This window comes from Larus michahellis, chromosome 15 (genome assembly GCF_964199755.1).
Source record: "Larus michahellis chromosome 15, bLarMic1.1, whole genome shotgun sequence".
NCBI lineage: Eukaryota > Metazoa > Chordata > Aves > Charadriiformes > Laridae > Larus > Larus michahellis.
The window spans coordinates 1,017,905-1,035,063 of record NC_133910.1 but is presented as its reverse complement, the minus strand read 5'-3'; the positions used below and the strand labels follow the sequence as shown (position 1 = coordinate 1,035,063).

The following is a 17,159-nucleotide window of genomic DNA, read 5'->3' as shown; positions in this document are numbered from 1 at the left end:
GCTCCTTGAACTCATCGGGAACCTCCTCCTAGATGAGACGCCTTGTCCCAGGGTTTGTGGACCTGCCCTACCTTTGCCATTTCCCGTCCTCTCACCGCATCTACCCCTGCTGCTTTCTGGAGGACGAGCAGAGAGGGTGGTGCGTCCAGGAAGGCTTTGGCCTGGTGCTCTACATCACCTTCCCCAGCAGGGCCACGTTGCTCTTCCAAAGGCAAATCTGGAAAGCAAAAACTTGTGTAGCCAAGTGACTTGTGGGAAGTGGACAACACCTAAAGCAAAACCCACCCAAAGCCCTCCACCAGCTTTCTGCTCTGGCTGTGAGAACCCTCAGTCCCTCCTCCTACCTCTGGATGTGTCCCTGGCTGCTGGCGACTCCTCAGCTGAGGGACTGGAAAGGCCAGACATCTTGGCCCCAGTGGTTTTCTAAGAGGAACTCCACCAGCCCCTTCACCTGCACACGAGAGCCTTGCTTTCAGGGCAGGGGGCTGAAAAGTTGTGGAGCAGCCTTTCCCACTCCTCCCCCTTGCCTCCACGCAGAAGGCTGTGGCTGTGGGGCTGCTTTTGCAGGCAGCCAGCCCACCACCTTTTGCTCTTCTAAGCAAGTCCTGTGGTGACATGGTACCCCAGAGAGAATCGAGTCGGACAACGGGACTCATTTCCGAAACAGCCTCATAGACACCTGGGCCAAAGAGCATGGCATTGAGTGGGTATATCACATCCCCTGTCACGCACCAGCCGCCGGGAAGCTAGAATGATACAATGGATCGTTAAAAACTACACCGAGAGCAATAGGTGGTGGGACTTTAAAACATTGGGATACACATCTAGCAAAAGCTACCTGGCTAGTTAACACCAGGGGATCTACCAATGGGGCTGGCCCTGCCCAATCAAAACTTCCACGTACCGTAGAAGGGGATGAAGTCCCCGTAGTGCACATGAAGAATACGCTAGGGAAGACAGTCTGGGTTAGTCCTGCCTCGGGCAAAGGCAAACCCATCCGTGGGATTGCTTTTGCCCAAGGACCTGGGTGCACTTGGTGCGTGATGTGGCAGCATGGGGAAGTCCGACGTATACCTCATGGGGATCTGATTTTGGATGAGAATAGCCAATGAATCAAATTGTGTGCTGTTAATTGCTAAGTAACACTCTCACTGTATGTGCTCATTACTATAATTGCTATCAGTTGTACTACAAGTAAGGCACAGGGGTGATGGGATAAGAACTGACCTCAGCAGCTGGCGCCCAGCAACTTCCTCAAGATCTACGTCTTCAGCCCACGGATTGTGTGCATGAGCCACACCGGGTGCACCAGTCACAACCTCCGAAAATACAGCATGCAACAGACCAGCACCACCCAGCATCTCACCTGCCCTGAGAGACTGTTCTAACAGGTGGAGCCCAAAGCCATGGATTAAAAGAACTCAACGGACGCTTTGGAGGGATGGCCCATAAACTAAGGGCATTATATCCGCATGAATATATATGTGTGTGTATATATATATATGACAGGGGAAAGTGGTGGCAATTCATTGGAACCTGTAAGATCCGGGCATGGCATAGATGGTATGGAATAAGGGGTGGATAATGTCCTGGTTCCGGCGGGGATAGGGTTAATTTTTCCTGGTATTCCATGCCATGTGAGCCATGCCCACCCTGAGCTGCCCGGGGAGGGGGTAGGAAGTCACCGTTCGGAGCAGGCTGGGGCGTCCCGGGTCCGGTCGGGGAGCGGCGGGGAGCGGCGGTTCCGTGATCGTGTTTGTATATTCCTCTGTCCGTGTGATTGTTGTTGTTTGCTTGTTCCCTTTGCCGTTCTGTTAAACTGCCTTTGTCTCAACCCAAGAGTCCTGTATTGGGAAGGCCCGAGCGAGCGGCACATGGTTCTTTGTTGCCGTCTGAGGCCAAACCACAACATTCAGGTTTCATCACTACTGTGTTATCCTGAAGAACACTTCTAGAACACTGTTAGCATCATATAACGGTTAATATCATACAGCTCGGAATTAAGTCTTCTCACCCAGGGTCGAATTTCCTTGGGGTACACATTGAGCTTCCCCATTCTCCAGCATCACCCACCAAGTACCTCCAGGTCCTTGAGCAAAAACAGTCCCACGAATGGGTTTGCCCTTGCCTGAGGCAGGAAAAACCCAAACAGTTTTCCCTAACCTATTCCTTTCATGCTGTTCTCCTGTCCCGTAGGGATAGAAGAGACTCTTTAGAGACCCAATTCAACAGTCCCATAAAAACAAAGAATGTTTCCACATTAATTGAGATATATATATACTTTTCTATGTATATATATCTATACCTTGGTAGATCATAATTTCTCTTGGAAGTTATACCGTTCTCTTCTTTATACCTTATTATATTCTTACCATGGGTAAGAATGCCTTACCTATGATCCTAAGTAACAAACCAAAACCCGCTACTTATTGACTGCCCTCTGTGTTGTGCTCTGGTTCTGTAATGAAACGGTTGGTACTAACTACGAATTCCTGTGGAGGAGGAGAACGTAGTGTGCGGCAAACAAACCATCCAGCACTGTGCCGAGAATCAGAAAGCCCAAACCCGAGGGCTGAAGGATGAGTATGTGATGATACATGCATAAATACGCGTGTTGTGTTCCTTGGGTTTTTTTCCTTCATTACTTCATTGGTAAGTAATGAAGTACTCTCCTCTACCTGTCCCCGAATGTCAACAGAGGAGACTGTATTTCTTTCTTGCTAATTGCCTTTGGCGTGAAGTCGGCAACCTTGTATTTGAGATTCTGTGTGGGATGTTCCGGGTCAGTCTCACCTCGAGGACAAAAAGCCCAATGTTTGTATCTAGGACCAAAAACAACGGAGAAGATACTCTCCTCGTCATGTCGCGTTTTTAAAAAATGAGTGTTTTTCCTTCAGAAGCCAAACAGGTGGGGATGGGTCAGCTGAGACCCATTTTTTGAAATGTCAAGTCACCAAGCATGTGGTAGCTACAAATTGGAACCACAGAGAGCTTCTCATCATTGCTTTGAGCAATGCAGTAACTTTCACAGCTTCACAGGGAGACGCTCAAGAGTACTTGAAAGACTGGAAATTTAATTTCACTTGGTGCAGTGGAGGCTCAGTAAAATGAAAAACAGGGTTTAAGCCAGCAAACCTACAAGCACAGGTCACTCGCCGAGGCAAACAGCTCCGGTGCTGGCACGTTGGCAGCAGAGCCGGGCAACGGTGGCGAAAAGGGGCTTTTTCCGAGTTTTTCTGAGGCCGGGAGAAGACCGGGCAGTGGCAGGGACCCGCAGGGAGCCCGCAGCTGACAGCTGATGCGAGAGCGTCTGACGAGGCCGGGGCGGAGCCTGCAGCAGCCGCGGCAGGTTTAAAGGAGGCGTAACCGCCACCAACGGTCACTGGCTGAGGCAAGTGAGCCTGCAGCAGCAGCGGCCAGCCCCCAGCCCCTTCAAAGGCGGCCCAAGGGAGTGCGGTGAACAGGGCGGGCAGGCAGGGCATGGCGCGTCAGTTCGCGTGGAAGGGCGCAGGACGCTCGGGGGGGAAGGTCAGCCATGGTCTCCAACTGAAGGACGCAGCTTCCCGCATCTGCTGCACCTGCCAGAGCAGACGTGGCCGTACCAACTGAGCTCCCCTGGAAGCACGCAGCCCCCCAGGTCGCCGGCTGCAGAGAGTGCCTTAATCTCCCAGGGCTGGTGGGTGGTAGAAGAGGTGACAGCTGCGTGAGGTGCCACCAGGGGGATGATCTGCTCAGCCTGGCAGCAGAGCTGAAAGAGGAAACAGAAGGGCTGCGGAGCATCAGGGAGAGCGAGAAAGGAATGGATTGGTGGAAGCAGACTCTGACCGGGTCCCTGAGTCAAAAACCAGAAGAGCCCCCAAAAAAACCCCGAGCTGAAGGAGATCTGGTCCCTTCGCCCTGCCACTGAAGGCAGTGGCCAAAAGGAGGCCAGTGAATGGAGGCTAGTCCCTACGAGGGGAGGGAAGCGAACTCCCTCCTTGCCCACATCCCCCAACCAGGTGCCTCTGCACAACAGGTATGAGGCTCTTGAGGAGGGAGGCCAGCCCATGGATGGCATGGAAGATGGTTTGGCTACACCAGAAGAGATGCCGGGACCAGCAAGGCCTACCCCCAGTTTAAAAACTGCCTCTGCAAGGGAGAAGAGGCGGGTTATAGTAGTAGGCCCAATATGCCGCGCAGACCCTCTTGACAGGGAGGTGTGCTGCCTCCCCGGGGCCGGGGTCAGGGACGTCACTTGAAAACTTCCCAGCCTGGTTAAATCTGGCTAGGGGCATCAAGGATAACAAGAAAAACTCCTATGAGTACGTCACGGGTACAGGCAAGACTAGGGAAGGTGTGGGCCCTCTCAGGAAGCACACAGGAGACCTGGTCACCCAGGACACGGAGAAGGCTGAGATGCTGAATGACTTTCTCGCCTCGGCCTTCACCAGCAAGGGCTCCACCCACACCACCCAAGTTGCAGGATGCAAAAGCAGGGTCTATGAGAATGAAGAAGCGCCCACTGTAGGAGAAGATCGGGTTCAGGACCATCTGAGGAACCTGAAGGTGCATAAGTCCACGGGACCAGATGAAATCCATCCACGGGTCCTGAGGGAGCTGTCAGATGAAGTCGCCAAGCCTCTTTCCATTATATTTGAGAAGTCGTGGCAGCCTGGTGAAGTTCCTGCTGATTGGAAAAGGGGAAACAGAACGCCCATTTTCAAAAAGGGAAAAAAGGAAGACCCAGGGAACTACAGGCCGGTCAGTCTCACCTCTGTGCCTGGCAAGGTCATGGAGCAGATCCTCCTGGAAACGCTACTAAGGCACATGGGAAATAGGGAGGTGATTGGTGACAGCCAACACGGCTTCACCAAAGGCAAACTCTGCCTGACATTGACAAATGTCTTACTCTTTGGTGTCTTTGGTGAAATTACAATAGAAACTGTGGCGGCTCTCTGTCAGTGAACGGACTTATTTCAGAGATAACTCACATAATATGTGTGCTTATTTTTGAACTTCAGTACCAATGTACCTTGACAGAAGAGGCTTGAAACACAAGGAAGTGCCTTCCTTCCCCGATTCTTTCAAAACACGCTGGATTCTTTCAAAACTGCTTGCGATGGGAAGTGGCTAATTGTACTAATATTGACTCCTCCATCCAACAAAGAAGGAACTGCAACATGCCATTACAAATTCTACTTTTGTAGCCCTCCAGAACACTGTCAAGTTGCTTTACAAATGCTAATCAATGTCTCCTGAAGTCTAGTAGATTGAAACGCTCTGGCGATACCACTTGACTTGGTCATTGCAGAGTTGTATGGCGGAGAACAGAACTCCTGAGTTTTCATAAGAACCATTTTATTTGGAAAACAAATATACAGCTCTGGTGACAGAAGAAGTCGGTAAAGTTGTCCTGAATGGTCCCTGTTTAAGAAAACCATCTGCCACGCTAACTGCACCTGCAACAGCACCTGCAACGACAGCACCTGCAACGTGGTCTCCATCTGCGTTTCCATCTTCAATTTTATCTGCATCCGCACCGGCATCCCCAAAGATGCCTTCCTCTGAAATGGTACCTGCATCAGCAACGCTCCCTCTGTCTGCAAGGGCATCTGCAATGCTCTCTGCACTCCGGTTTTGTCTACATCTGCAGTGGCGCACGAAAGGGTATCTGGTGTGGCATCTGTCTCTCCCATGGCATCTCCGTCTGCAGTTGCATCTGAAAGACTACCTGGTTTCTGCAAGGGCGTCTGCAGCGGTATCTGTGTCTGCCACGGCCTCTACAACGGCATCTGCACCTGCAACGGAATGGGCGGTGGTATCTCTGATGGTATCAGTACGGGTGTCCCTGCCTGTATTGGTGCCGGCGTCTGTGAAGGTCTCTGTACGGTGCCTGTGTGCCCAATTGTACCTGTGTCTGCGTCTGTGCTGGCATCTGTCTGTGTCCTAAGTCTGTGCGTGGCGGGAGTTCTGCTGTCCAACAGGAGTCCAACGCCCTGTCCGTGTTGGCCTTCATGCGCGCTGCCAGGCGGGAGAACCTCCGTCCGCTGGAAGTGCCCTCCAGGCTGAAGAGGCGCTCCAGTAAGGAAAGGCAGCAGCTCTGCTGCAGCAGCCAGGCCAGCCTCTTCATCCTGCTGCACGAGAGAAACTGCTGGGCCCAGAGGCTCTCGCTGTACAGCGCTAAATCAGACAGGGCTGGGGGAAAGCAGGGCGGCGGACAAACCAGTCGCACCTCCTGGGAGGAAAGGGAGCTGATGGAGAGGAAGGGGGCAAACAAAGCAGTGCCGCCAGGGGAAGCTGACCGCTCGAGAGGGCGCGTTGGCGCTACAGCGCCCGGGGGCCCAAGCAAAGCTGGGAACCGGCAAGAAAAGGGTTATCGCCCTCTGAGCTTCCTCGCTCTCACACCTCACCCCCACCCACTGCTCCTTCCCCTGCCCCTCGTCAGCCTCTACTCCCTGTTTGCAGCTCTCTGTCCCCAGCCACCACCAAGGCCCTGCCGCCGTCGACGCGTGCCGGCAGGCACAGCCCCGGCTGTGAGCTGCTTTTTACCCAGGGGGGAAGGAGCGTGCAGGGGGGAGGGAGTGTGGGGCTCTGTCGTTCCCCATTCCACCCGCACATCGCTCCTTAACCCCTCGGTCCTGTAAGGGCCGTGCGTCAGGTCACGTGTGGCCTCAAGCCCAGGCAGGTCTGGGACCAGGTAGGAAATGGCTCTTCCTCCCCTGGGTTCTCAGTTCTGCTCCTTACCGGCCCTTCTGCAGAAGGCAGGCTGCTCTTCTCACGTAAGCGACACAAGGCAACTTTTCCACCTGAGCCTTGACAAAGGCGCCAAGGAAGGTCTCGGGGAAGTTCCTTCTGAGCAAGCTCAAAGCCTCCCTCATCATTTTCTCTGCCAGCTGAAGGCGTTGCATACACCAGCAAACCTGCAGAGGAAAAGGGAAACACCCTGATCTGCTCGAGTCGGCCAAGAGACTGCCGGAGTCTGCCGGTGGCTTGTGATGCCAGGGATAGCCCCTGCAGCCGGGGAAAGCATCCAGCTCCATCCCCCAGGACATCCCTCCAGACCTCCCCATCTCTTTACCTCCCCTTTGAGGCTGAAGAAGGTGGCCTCTTCAAAGCAGGCTATCGCAGTGGCTTTCATCTTCCTCAGGACCTCCGCTTCGTTCAGCTTCATGAGGGCCTTTGCGCAAGCACAGAGAGAGCAGGCGAGCGTGATGCAGAGCCCATGGCCGGCCTCGTCCTCCCCTGTTGCCTCTGGCATCTGTCTTAAGAGGGCCCGTTTCTCCCCCTGCTGATGCCCGCCCCAACACAGTCACGCCGGCTCAGAGCACAGGCACCAGTGCTCCTTCAGATCCCCTCCCTGCTAATTCCCCTCCTGCTATGGGCACGGTGGCCTGTGTCTCCGTCCACAGAAGAGGCAAGCCGGAGGAAGAAGTCAGGCTCTGACCCCAGCATGTCCCTTCCAAGGCCCCGTCAAGGCATGCCCTATTGCAGCGGTGAAGTTGTCCTGCCCAGAGCCAGCTGACTGAGAGGACTCTGTGCACGGTGGGCACTGGCGAGCGAGGCAACTCACCATGTAGCTGTTGGAGACGTGCAGGTAGGCAGCAGCACACTCCAGAAGGTAGTAAAAGGCTCGGTCGGCATCGCCCATTGCCACGTAGTGGCGAGCCAAAGGCACAAGCACCGATTCCACGATGGCTCGGCATTCACACCAGTGTGTGCCGTTGTGCTGCCTGTCGGTCTCGTCGGGCAGCTCAGTTGTCTGTTTGCCCTCTGGCAGAAGCCGCTCCGCCACACTAGTCAGAGCACCGTTCCCAGGGGAAGAAGAGAGCAAAGAATGCACAGGCATCACCTACACTGGTCTTTTGCCCCACAGAGAGGCCATCAAAAGCCCTTTGTTCAAAAGGGAGCGCGAGCCCACGGGCAGGCATGACTCCTACAGCTGCTTTGTAGCCAGGGAGAAGAAGACAAGCTGGGCTTTCTGTCACCTCCCCCAGGCAAACCACCCGGCTCCCTTGTGGTGGCTTTTCGCCTGCAGATTTTGTAGCGCTCCTCTCGAGGAACTGGAAAGCAAGGCCTGCTCCAGCGTAGTGTGACCATCACTAGGAGCCCACGGGCTTCCTCCAGCACTGTCTCACCTCCGTGGCCATCTCTTCCCAGCTCCCACCTCACAGAAAGCCTCTTCCTTAAGCTAGAGTCACAACCGGCAGGCAAATGCCAGCGCTTCCTTGGTCTCCTCTGGAGACCCCTGAGGCCCCTGCCTTTACAGAGAATCAAACCCTTGTCTGCTCACCCGGTTTCCGCCTCCGTGAAAGCCTGCTGCTCTGCGGCATCTGCAAAGAAAACAGGGGGTTAGACACCTCCTCGCCTGCCCCAGGGGAAGAGCTGCTCTCGCTCTCCCACTGGGCTTCAAGGACCCTTGCGAGGGTGCCGACACGCTGAGCAAAGTCTGCGGTGGTTGTCCTCAGCTCCTGGGCTCGTCCCCGGCAGACCTCCTCCCAGCCGATCCCCAGCATACACCCCTGGGCTCCTGGAGGGCCCGGGCTGTGGAGCACGGTGCACAGCGTACCCCCAGTGGCGTGGGTCCTATCCTGCTTCAGCTCTTCTCCAGCCAGCACCAAGGCCTCCCAGCTGCATGAGTCGCCTCCGTCGGCAGGGTCCCGACAGCTGCCTCCGTCCTGGCTGCTGGTGACGGCGAAGTGGTGGAAGGCGACAAACTCCCCTTGGCCGCAGCTCCTGCATTTGTGCGCGTGCTGCTCCAGGAAGGCGGCACACTTGCCGTGCAAGGCGACTCGCTGCCTCTCGGGCCACAGCTCATACGCAGCCTTCTGCAGCAGCGGGACGCAGAAGGCCAAGACGCCAGGCTGCTGCTCCTCGGTCCTCGTGCTGGGAGAGGGCCTCTGCACACCTGCAAGGCAAAGGGCCTCGGCATCAGCCCCAGCTCAGGGCCGTCGCAGCCGGGGCACGAGAGTCATGCCTTGGCGTGCACCCTTGCCAGCCAACCAGCACTGCTGCACACCGAGCCTTGCAGCACGGGGCAAAAGGGCCCAGCTTGCCTTGCTGACGCTAGCCCAGCCCCGCGGACACAGCGCTCAGCTGCGCTCCAGGCAGGAGCTGGGCATGTCACCACCAGCCCAAGCAAGCCCCGTCCAGCACTTTCTCCCTGCTCTTGGCAAGGCAGTCCCCAGCCTCCTGAGCTTCCTCCTGCGCCACAGGGGAGTCAAAGCTGAATAAAAGCCCGTCAAGGGCCCCGGGGCAACCTGGAGAGCATCTTTGATCAGGTGGCTGGGAGAGGATGTCAGGGGCTCCACACGCCCTCCCGTGCCTGTGCTACGAGCAGCACTCGGGATGGCACTTGGTGGGAACCTCCCTCCAGCGCAAAGCTAGCGGGCTTTGAGACTGACCCGTAAGGTCTTTGAACAACCCATCGCAAAGAGCCGTGCCTGCCTGAGCCCCAGCCACCCCTCACAGCAGGGGAAGCGCACCATGCCCTGGGGAGCCCTGCCGGGACACAGCTGGGAGCTCCCTTGTCCACCTGCCCACTACCACTTACTGCTCTCCACCTGCGAAGAGGTGGCTGGCCCCTCGGTAGGATCTTGCACATCTTCTGGCACCTCTGTGTTTTTCAGCCACCTCAGGATGTTGTCGCTCACCAGCTCGTCCAACAAGGAATTCATATGGGTCCTGAGGCCAGTGGGAAGGATGTGCAACAGGAGCTGGGTGGTAAACACCGGCCCGATGATGGCTGCAAACTTCACAACCATCCGCGTCAGCGGCTGCATCCGATCCAGCTGAGTCAGCGCAATCTCTGTCAAGAAGAAACAACACGTCTCTCTTGCCTCTTCCCCATGCTGAGGCTGGAGAGGCTGGAAAGTTTCAACCCATGAGATGGGGTAGACTTTGGCCTCCTCTCCTTGCGGCTGCACCTACTGGGCAATCGCAACCCAGGGTAGGCATCTTCAAACTGGCTCCGCTCCTGATGGAATCGCAGGCCATGAGGCCTGGGGAAAAGCCAGATGCTCAAACAAATGCTCCCCCACCGAGGGCAGGGAGGGCAGGACCCAGCAGGTATGCGCATCCCATGATGTGCCCTACCAGATCTGGAGTAGGCTTTTGCCCAACAGCACACACAGAGAACTTTCCCCACTTTTCCCCACATCACAGGTGGACACAGAGCTCCCCACAACGCTTGCCTTAACTTGGCCAGACAATACTATTCCTTTCTCTTGGTTTTCTTTTTTTTTTTTTTTTTTTTTGGACAAAGCCACTTCACAGCAGGAATACTTTAGCATGATGTCTCTTCACAGTTCATAACAAATGTCTATGGCCAGAGAGGAGGGACACTCATTGAAAGCTCCCCCATCCAGCTCCCCTGGCTACAGGAGGATTTCCATGCCGATCCGCAGAAAACAAAAAACCAAAACAAAACGAAAAAAAAGAAGAAAAAAGAGAAGGATTTGGTTTGGATTAAGTGCCTTGAGACCAGCATTAGCTGGGGAACTTAAAAAGAGAACAGCAACACAGATGCTGCGTCAAAGTTGGGACAGAGGCAAGTCAAAGCCTTTTCCCAGCAAAGTATTTGTTTTGGTGAGAAAAGGGAGCCATTTCAGTGTTGCACGGATAACCTTTTCTCTCCTACCTGCTGACGGAGAGCAGCCAGCAGGCTCACAGGAGGGGAAAGCGGCTGCCTGCAGCCCCAGGCCTGTTTCTGGTGGGACCGGAGCCGCCTTCCCAGCAGAGCCCCCACGCTGAGAGGGTGACTCTGCAGCACACGGATGCCCGGCCTCCCTCCAGCCCCTGCCCCGGGAAGGAGCCCCAGCACAGCCGACAGCCGGCAGAGCGGCGCTCGGCTCCTTACCTTTCAAGGGGATGGGCAGCGCGGTGTTCTCCAGGGTCACGCCTGGCCTGAGGAGGCAGACCCTCCCGTCATTCCGCGCCTCGGAGCTCCAGGTTGCTGCGAGGGATGAAGCCTCGGCTGCAGATGCTGGGCGGAGCAAGAGAGCACCGATAAGGCAGTTCGCAAAGCGACTCGCAGCTCGCGAGCGCTTCACGATTCACTTGGGATGGGACAAGTCGCCCCTGACATGGTCCAGTGCCTGCCCTGAATGTGGTGGTCATGAAGCAGAGCAAAACAGTTCCCACCAGTTCCCAGCCAGGGAAACTGCTGGTGCTAATGCAAGACGTGGCCTCAGTCCTGGCTCTTCCCAAGGCCGCGGCACTCTGGCTGGCATTGCTCTCTCGGATGGCATTACCACCGTTTTCTTCCGTTACCGGCACTCTTGTGGGGATTTATGGTTTGGCATTCAAGTTTCCTGGGCTCGTCCCTCACCTCAAGCTGGGGTTTGTTCTCAAGTGAGCTAGCCTTTGGCCAAGCTAAACTGCATGCCCATTGGAATGCCTAAGAAACACCACAAGCACATGTGCTTCGGAAGGATTTCCCCTGTGTTTTAGCCCCACAACCCCCGCCCCAAGAATGTAGGTCCCTCCGAGCCACCAGAACTCACTGCCCCTGCTTTGCCTGTCCCAACAGCAAGGCGCACAGGAGCCCACACCTCCGCCAGACCAAGATCTGACTCTGCCCAGAGCCATGGGGGAACAACGGGGCAAGACTCTGCTGTGGAGAACACGCCACAGCAACTCGCTAGTCGCAGTCAAGGTGCTTACTGATCAGGCTCTCCCAGTTGTCCTTTGCTTTTCCAGACTGCCTCCGGGTGCAGAACTGGAGCATGTCGTTGGCACGAAGGCAGCGCAGCAGCTCCTCGCAGTAATATGGGATCCCTGAGCTGGTTCGGATCAGGAACCTGCACAGGAGCAGACCCGTCGGGGACCAGCACAAGGAAAGTAAGGTGAAACACAGTTCAGCTGGGCGGCCAGTCACTCAGGCATACCAGGGTAGCCAGCATCTTCATCACAGCTACGCCTCACTTTGGAAAGGGATCGTCCTCCCACTGCCTTGGGATTTTGTGCCCCCTGAACCCTCCAGCCTTTGCCGAAGTCCACGGGAAAAGAATTGCGGACAATGCCCAAAGCGCAGAGCAGCGAGCCCTGCCTTTCTTCTCCTCAGGAGCCTGGAGAGGATGGACCTCTGCCCCGGGGAATCTCCCCCACAGCCCAGCCACCCAGACCAAGGCCTTTTCTGTTCACACCCAGACACAGCTGGGCTCAGGACTCTTCCTCCCTTCCTCCCTGTGCGGCAGCCAAGGCTGACACCTCCCAGGCTGGGTGTCTCGGGAGTTGCCCGCTCTCAGCGCGCACCCACCAGGGTGAGGCATAACAAGCCGCCCACGCCTGGCACTCGCTAGAGTCCGGGATGCTTCTAGCGGCCCTGCGCTCCCTTGCCTGGGGGCCTGATTCCCTACCACGGTCAGCAGAGGTTCAGGCCCTCAGGAAGAGCTCCCCTGCCTCCAACTTACCTCACCAGATCCCTGGGGATGCTGACCACTCCGAGGTCCTTGCAGACTTTCTGCATCACAACTGAAGCTTTCAGCTTGTCCAGATGAAGATAAGTGATTTTCTGGGACGTGGCGTTGTCTGCTGCGGCTTTGCGAAAGCTCTCGGTTATCTCGTAGCCTGGGGCTAAGCTCATGACCATGAAGAGGGAGACCTTCTGGAGCACGGGTGACATGATGAACCAGGAGTCAGGGTCGATGAAATGGGCATTGTCGATGACAAATATGCCAAAATCTCCTGTAAGGGTCTGAAAAAAAGCAGGTTGCTCTGAGGGGAATCCAGTGGATTCTCAGCTGTCTTGCAGGGGACGAGATTTAGCCTCCGTCTCTTGAGAGGATGCTCTGAAGTCTCTCCCCAGCCACTTTCCCGCTCGGAAGCTTACTGACTCTTTGAGACTGGAGGGTCATACCTAACATCACTTGCCCTGCAGAAGGAGGGAGCTCGGGCAAGGGAACCCAGAAGACATTGCTCCTCCTCCAGGGCACACTTTACGGGAGGAAAGTCCTCGGGTGTGTTTGTGGGGCTGCGGGGGGAAGTGGGGGGGCGAGGGCTTTCTCGGGCTCTGACGGGCCATGACCCAGGTGCGCAGTCATCCTGCCTGCTCACACCTCAGTGGTACAGAGCCCGCAGACGGCAGGGTTTTTCCTTCTCTGACCCAGGGGGAAGGAAGGAGAAATGCTCACCTTCTCCAGCACTTTCACCCGAGTCGAGTGCAATTCCAGTTGTCTTTGAGTTTCATCCATCTCGCGAACATTGTCCGAAATGGGGAACTGGCCAGAAAAGCAGAGTCAGGGAGAAACACGGCTCCGGGGCTCGGCACACCTACCCAGCACGCAAGACCGCAGAGCCCACCGTCTCTGACAGCCTCAGCACCTCACCTCTGCCCAGCACAGGGGCAGGGAGCCGCAGCGGGGACTCCACCCAGAGCCTAAAGCAAAGGCCCTCTGCTGAGGGTCTCTGCAGAGCTGGGGCTTGGGCTGAGCCGGTTCTCTGGCTGTGGGAATCGTGGGCTGGCTGGGGCAGACCCCTCGCACAGCGGTGACCTCGGCACGAGGTCAGGAACAGCCTCTCTCCAGTGCCACTTCCAGGGTGCCGAACAAGGCACCGGGCACTGCGGATGCGGCGCAGGACACCAGCCCCACAGACAGGGAGCCCCCCGGGCCCAGGCATGGCAAATGCACACTGTGACCCCCGCAATGCCCACCCCGGAGCTAAGGCACTCCCAGCAGCGTGCCCACTCAAGGTCAGACCCAGACAAGCTCAGGAGAAGGCCTTCTCAACGTCCACAGGGGCCTCTGGCTCTCACCTTGACACCGAAAATGTCATTGAGGAGGCAGTAGCTGCTCTCTTCGATTGTCCCTTGCAGCTTTGTCTTCAGCACGCGCTGCCTGTCGCCGCGCGATTCACAGTCCTGGAGGCCCAGGGCCCTGGCCATCAGCATGTGGATGGCAGAGAAGGGCTGCCTCGTGTCGATCTCCAGCAGTTCCAGGGCAACCACCCTGCGGTGCAAAAGCAAAAGGCACTGAGATTCCCCACAGCCCCAGCCTTCTAAGACAAGAGGGGTGGAGGTGCCCTTTGGGGGGAGCTCTTCAGCCCCCCATCTCCAAGCGCTTCCCACAGAAGGCCAAGCTTTTCCCTCCTCGTACGAGAAAGGGCACAGAGGGGCAGTTGCTGCCAAGCCAGCGGGAGAGCCGGGTCCAGAGCCTGTGTCTCTGCAGCGCCGGCCTAGGTCTCCCTACGTGCCCCCTGCAGAGGAACTCACGGGGCTGAGAGGCAAGAATGGAGCAAGTGGTGGGTTTGCCTTTGGGCTCCAGACCTTATCGGTCTGCCTGCCAGAGCACAGGCCCCCGTGCTCCTCCTGGGAAACACGCCGAGGGCGAGCAGGGCTTCTGAGACAGGCAGCCCTGCTGTCTCTGGGGTCTGGAGTGGGATGAAAAGCACTGAGCTTGGGCTCTTTCCTTCTATCTGCACCTGACCCAGGGGTGAAGGAGGAAAGGCCGTGGTTCCAGAAGCCACCTCCAACTCCCCAAAGAGGCAGAGGCGGGAGCGGAGCACGCAGGTGCTCCCAGGCAGTGTCTACAGGAGGCTCTGTCGGGAGGCTGCAGTCCAAGGGCCAGGTACCCTGGCAGAGGGGCTGGAGCGTTCCACGGCTGTCAGGGGATGGGCAGGGGCAGCGTCCCAAAGCTACAGGTGGAAAACCTGTACCTGTGGCCAGCATCCTGGCCTAGAGAGGCCAGTTCAGCAAGTAAGTGGCTCTTTCCACAGCCCATCGTGCCCTCAACCGCCAGGATGTTCCTTTGGCCTGAATCCCTATAGGCGTTCAAGCAGCTGACAAAGAGGTCAGTCTCCTGCTTCCGACCTGCGAAGACAAACCAGAGAACGAGCTGCTGGGGGCGTGCTGAAAAGCAAAGAGCCGTCCCTTTTGCGGGCACCCTCCACCGCAGCTTCCCTCCCCGCTACCACATCGGCCAGCCTGCCGGCACCCAGGCCTCCTTCCCACCTGCTCGTCCACGCTTGGGCACCTCTGCCTTCCTCAGAGCAGTCACGGGGCCACCTGCTTGCCTGCCCCGCAGCGCAGCCCCCTCGCCCTCTCCCCTATCCCACAGGCACGGAGATTCTGCCGGCCCCATGCGACTCCCCGCAGCGATCCAGCACGAGACTGTAAGGGATGACTGCAGCCGGTTCAGGCAGCTGCGTCCCAAACAGACTCAAAGCATCTCCTCGCTGTGCCGTGAGCTGCACAGCACCTCCCAGTAGCTAAGGCAGCGTCGTCAGTCCCGTTCTGGTTTGGTCCGGGCTACAGTTAATTTTATTCAGCAATAGCCTGTACAGGTCTATGTTTTGTATTTGTGACCAAACACCGCTGTTGATAACACAACCAGGTTTTAGTTATGGCTGAAGAGCGCCTGCGCAGCAATCGAGGCCTTTTCCATTGCTCGCGCTGCCCCGCTGGCAAACAGTCTGGGGGTGCACAAGAAGCTGGGAGGCGGCACAGCCGCCACAGCCACCACAGCTGACCCCAACTGCCCAAAGGCCTATTCCAGACCATACAACGCCGTGCTCAGCAAGAAAATCCGGCAGAAAGGAGGAAGGGGGGACGTTCGGAGTGATGGCATTTGTCTTCCCAAGTCACCGTCACACGTGATGAAACCTTGCTTTCCTCGAAATGGCAAGACGCCTGCCCGCCCATGGGAAGCAGTGAATGAATGCCTGATTTTGCTTTGGGCGTGTGTGCAGCTTTTGCTTTCCCTATTAAGCTGTCTGTGTCTCAGCGCACCAGTGCTCTCACTTTAACCCTTCCGATTCTCTAACCCATCCCACTGTGGGGAGCGAGTGGCTCTGTGGGGCTGAGCTGCCAAGCGGGGTTAACCCACAACAGGGCCCAAAACATTCGGCAAGACCCCGAGTGAATACAGGCATCCCCTGCCTCCTGACACTGCCGTGTCTTCGCCCAGATGCTGCCAAGAAAGCAGCTCTGAGGAGTACAAGGAGGAGAACCCACCGTCAAAACTCTCCATCGATTTGGCAGAAGGAAATCTCTTTCCTGACCCCAAAGACAGGGATCAGTTTAGCCCCCAGGCTGTGAGCAGCTCCACAGTTGAAAGCAACCTTCCTACCAGGTCTGGAAGACAGCAGGGAGCAGCAGGCGCCCCACCTCGTTTTCCACCCAAAGATATCAAGCAAGCAGAGACCAAGACAGGCGGCGCTTTCTTAGGGCTGCTGCAGGCAACACCATCCCTGGTAAAAGCCTCTCCCTTCCCAGCAAGGCACTAAAAGTTACCAAGGGGAAGAACCTGGGCTTCAGAAGAGCAAGGCGTTCTCCACCTACCCAGCAAGGGGACGTACTCCGACCTCTTCTTGGTAAGACCCACGCCAAAGATGCTAGAAGCAGGGGAAAAGACAACACAAGTCAATGAGACGGTGAGAAGCCAGGGGACCTAGAGAAGCAGCCTGGCGTGGTAGGGAAGGAGGTGCTCCTCGGGTACCGGCTTTTCTCTGGAGCAGGCTGTTATCCCCTGCACGCTTTCCCAGCCAAAGTTCAAGCTGACACGCTACGACAGCTTCAAGCGTAAAGAAGCCCAGCGGCCACGGTGGGACAGGAGAACATATCAAGAGTCCATCCCCAGAGGCCAAACCCAGAGAAACAGGAGAAGACATGTGAAAGAAGCCAGGGCGTGCTGTTGGCTGGGAGACAGCTTTACCACTTTGGCCAAGAACACCAAGCGTCTTTGAAAGGGGGACTTGTGTCCCTGAAGGGCTTGGGATGCCAAGCACCTGGCACCTTTGGCTCAAGTCTTCCCGCAGTCTCAAAGAGACGGCAGTGGTAACCTTCAAACCGTCCTCTAAAGGGAAGGTGAAATCCTGGCCCAGAAGAGCTGAGATTTCTGCAGGAAGACCTGAGGAAGAGTGTCCCGATGGTCCACGTTTCCCCATGGGGACCAGACTGGCCCAAAGCTTCCTGCTCGGAGCAGCTGGGACAGAAAACTCCTTGGGTCAGCATTCCCAGGGCACGTGGTGGAGCAAGCACAGCAGGGAAAGCACAGCCCAAAGCCCTTTAGACCCAGCCCACAAGGCCAGGTTGTGTCTACCAAGACAGACAAACCTTCCCCATCCCTCTGGTTTCACTCCCGCTCTCTCAGCAGCTGGAGACAGCAGGGGAGAGGGGCAAAAAGCCTGCCATGCCAGGGCTTCCGACCGTCTCAGAGGACACTCACCTCTCCTCGGTGACCCCC

At 56.7% G+C, this 17,159-nt stretch overlaps 2 protein-coding genes across 2 annotated transcripts; both read right to left on the bottom strand.

Moving 5' to 3' along the window:
* Positions 1–5,326: 5,326 nt before the first annotated feature.
* On the bottom strand, positions 5,327–7,734 carry LOC141751639 (adenylate cyclase type 10-like). The gene is made up of 5 exons (XM_074608776.1): positions 7,550–7,734; positions 7,058–7,156; positions 6,724–6,899; positions 5,891–6,113; positions 5,327–5,777 (listed from the first exon to the last, which is right to left on the bottom strand). The coding sequence occupies exons 1-5, from the start codon at positions 7,625–7,627 to the stop codon at positions 5,760–5,762; spliced, it is 594 nt and encodes a 197-aa protein (XP_074464877.1). The 5' UTR covers positions 7,628–7,734; the 3' UTR covers positions 5,327–5,759.
* A 73-nt stretch (positions 7,735–7,807) lies between these two features.
* On the bottom strand, positions 7,808–16,304 carry LOC141751638 (adenylate cyclase type 10-like). Its single transcript, XM_074608774.1, has 9 exons — positions 16,256–16,304; positions 14,632–14,785; positions 13,733–13,925; positions 13,110–13,196; positions 12,390–12,673; positions 11,641–11,777; positions 10,835–10,960; positions 9,530–9,784; positions 7,808–8,884 (listed from the first exon to the last, which is right to left on the bottom strand). Exons 2-9 carry the CDS (start codon positions 14,694–14,696, stop codon positions 8,250–8,252), a joined length of 1,782 nt encoding a protein of 593 aa, XP_074464875.1. The 5' UTR covers positions 14,697–14,785; positions 16,256–16,304; the 3' UTR covers positions 7,808–8,249.
* Between the last annotated feature and the right edge of the window lie 855 nt (positions 16,305–17,159).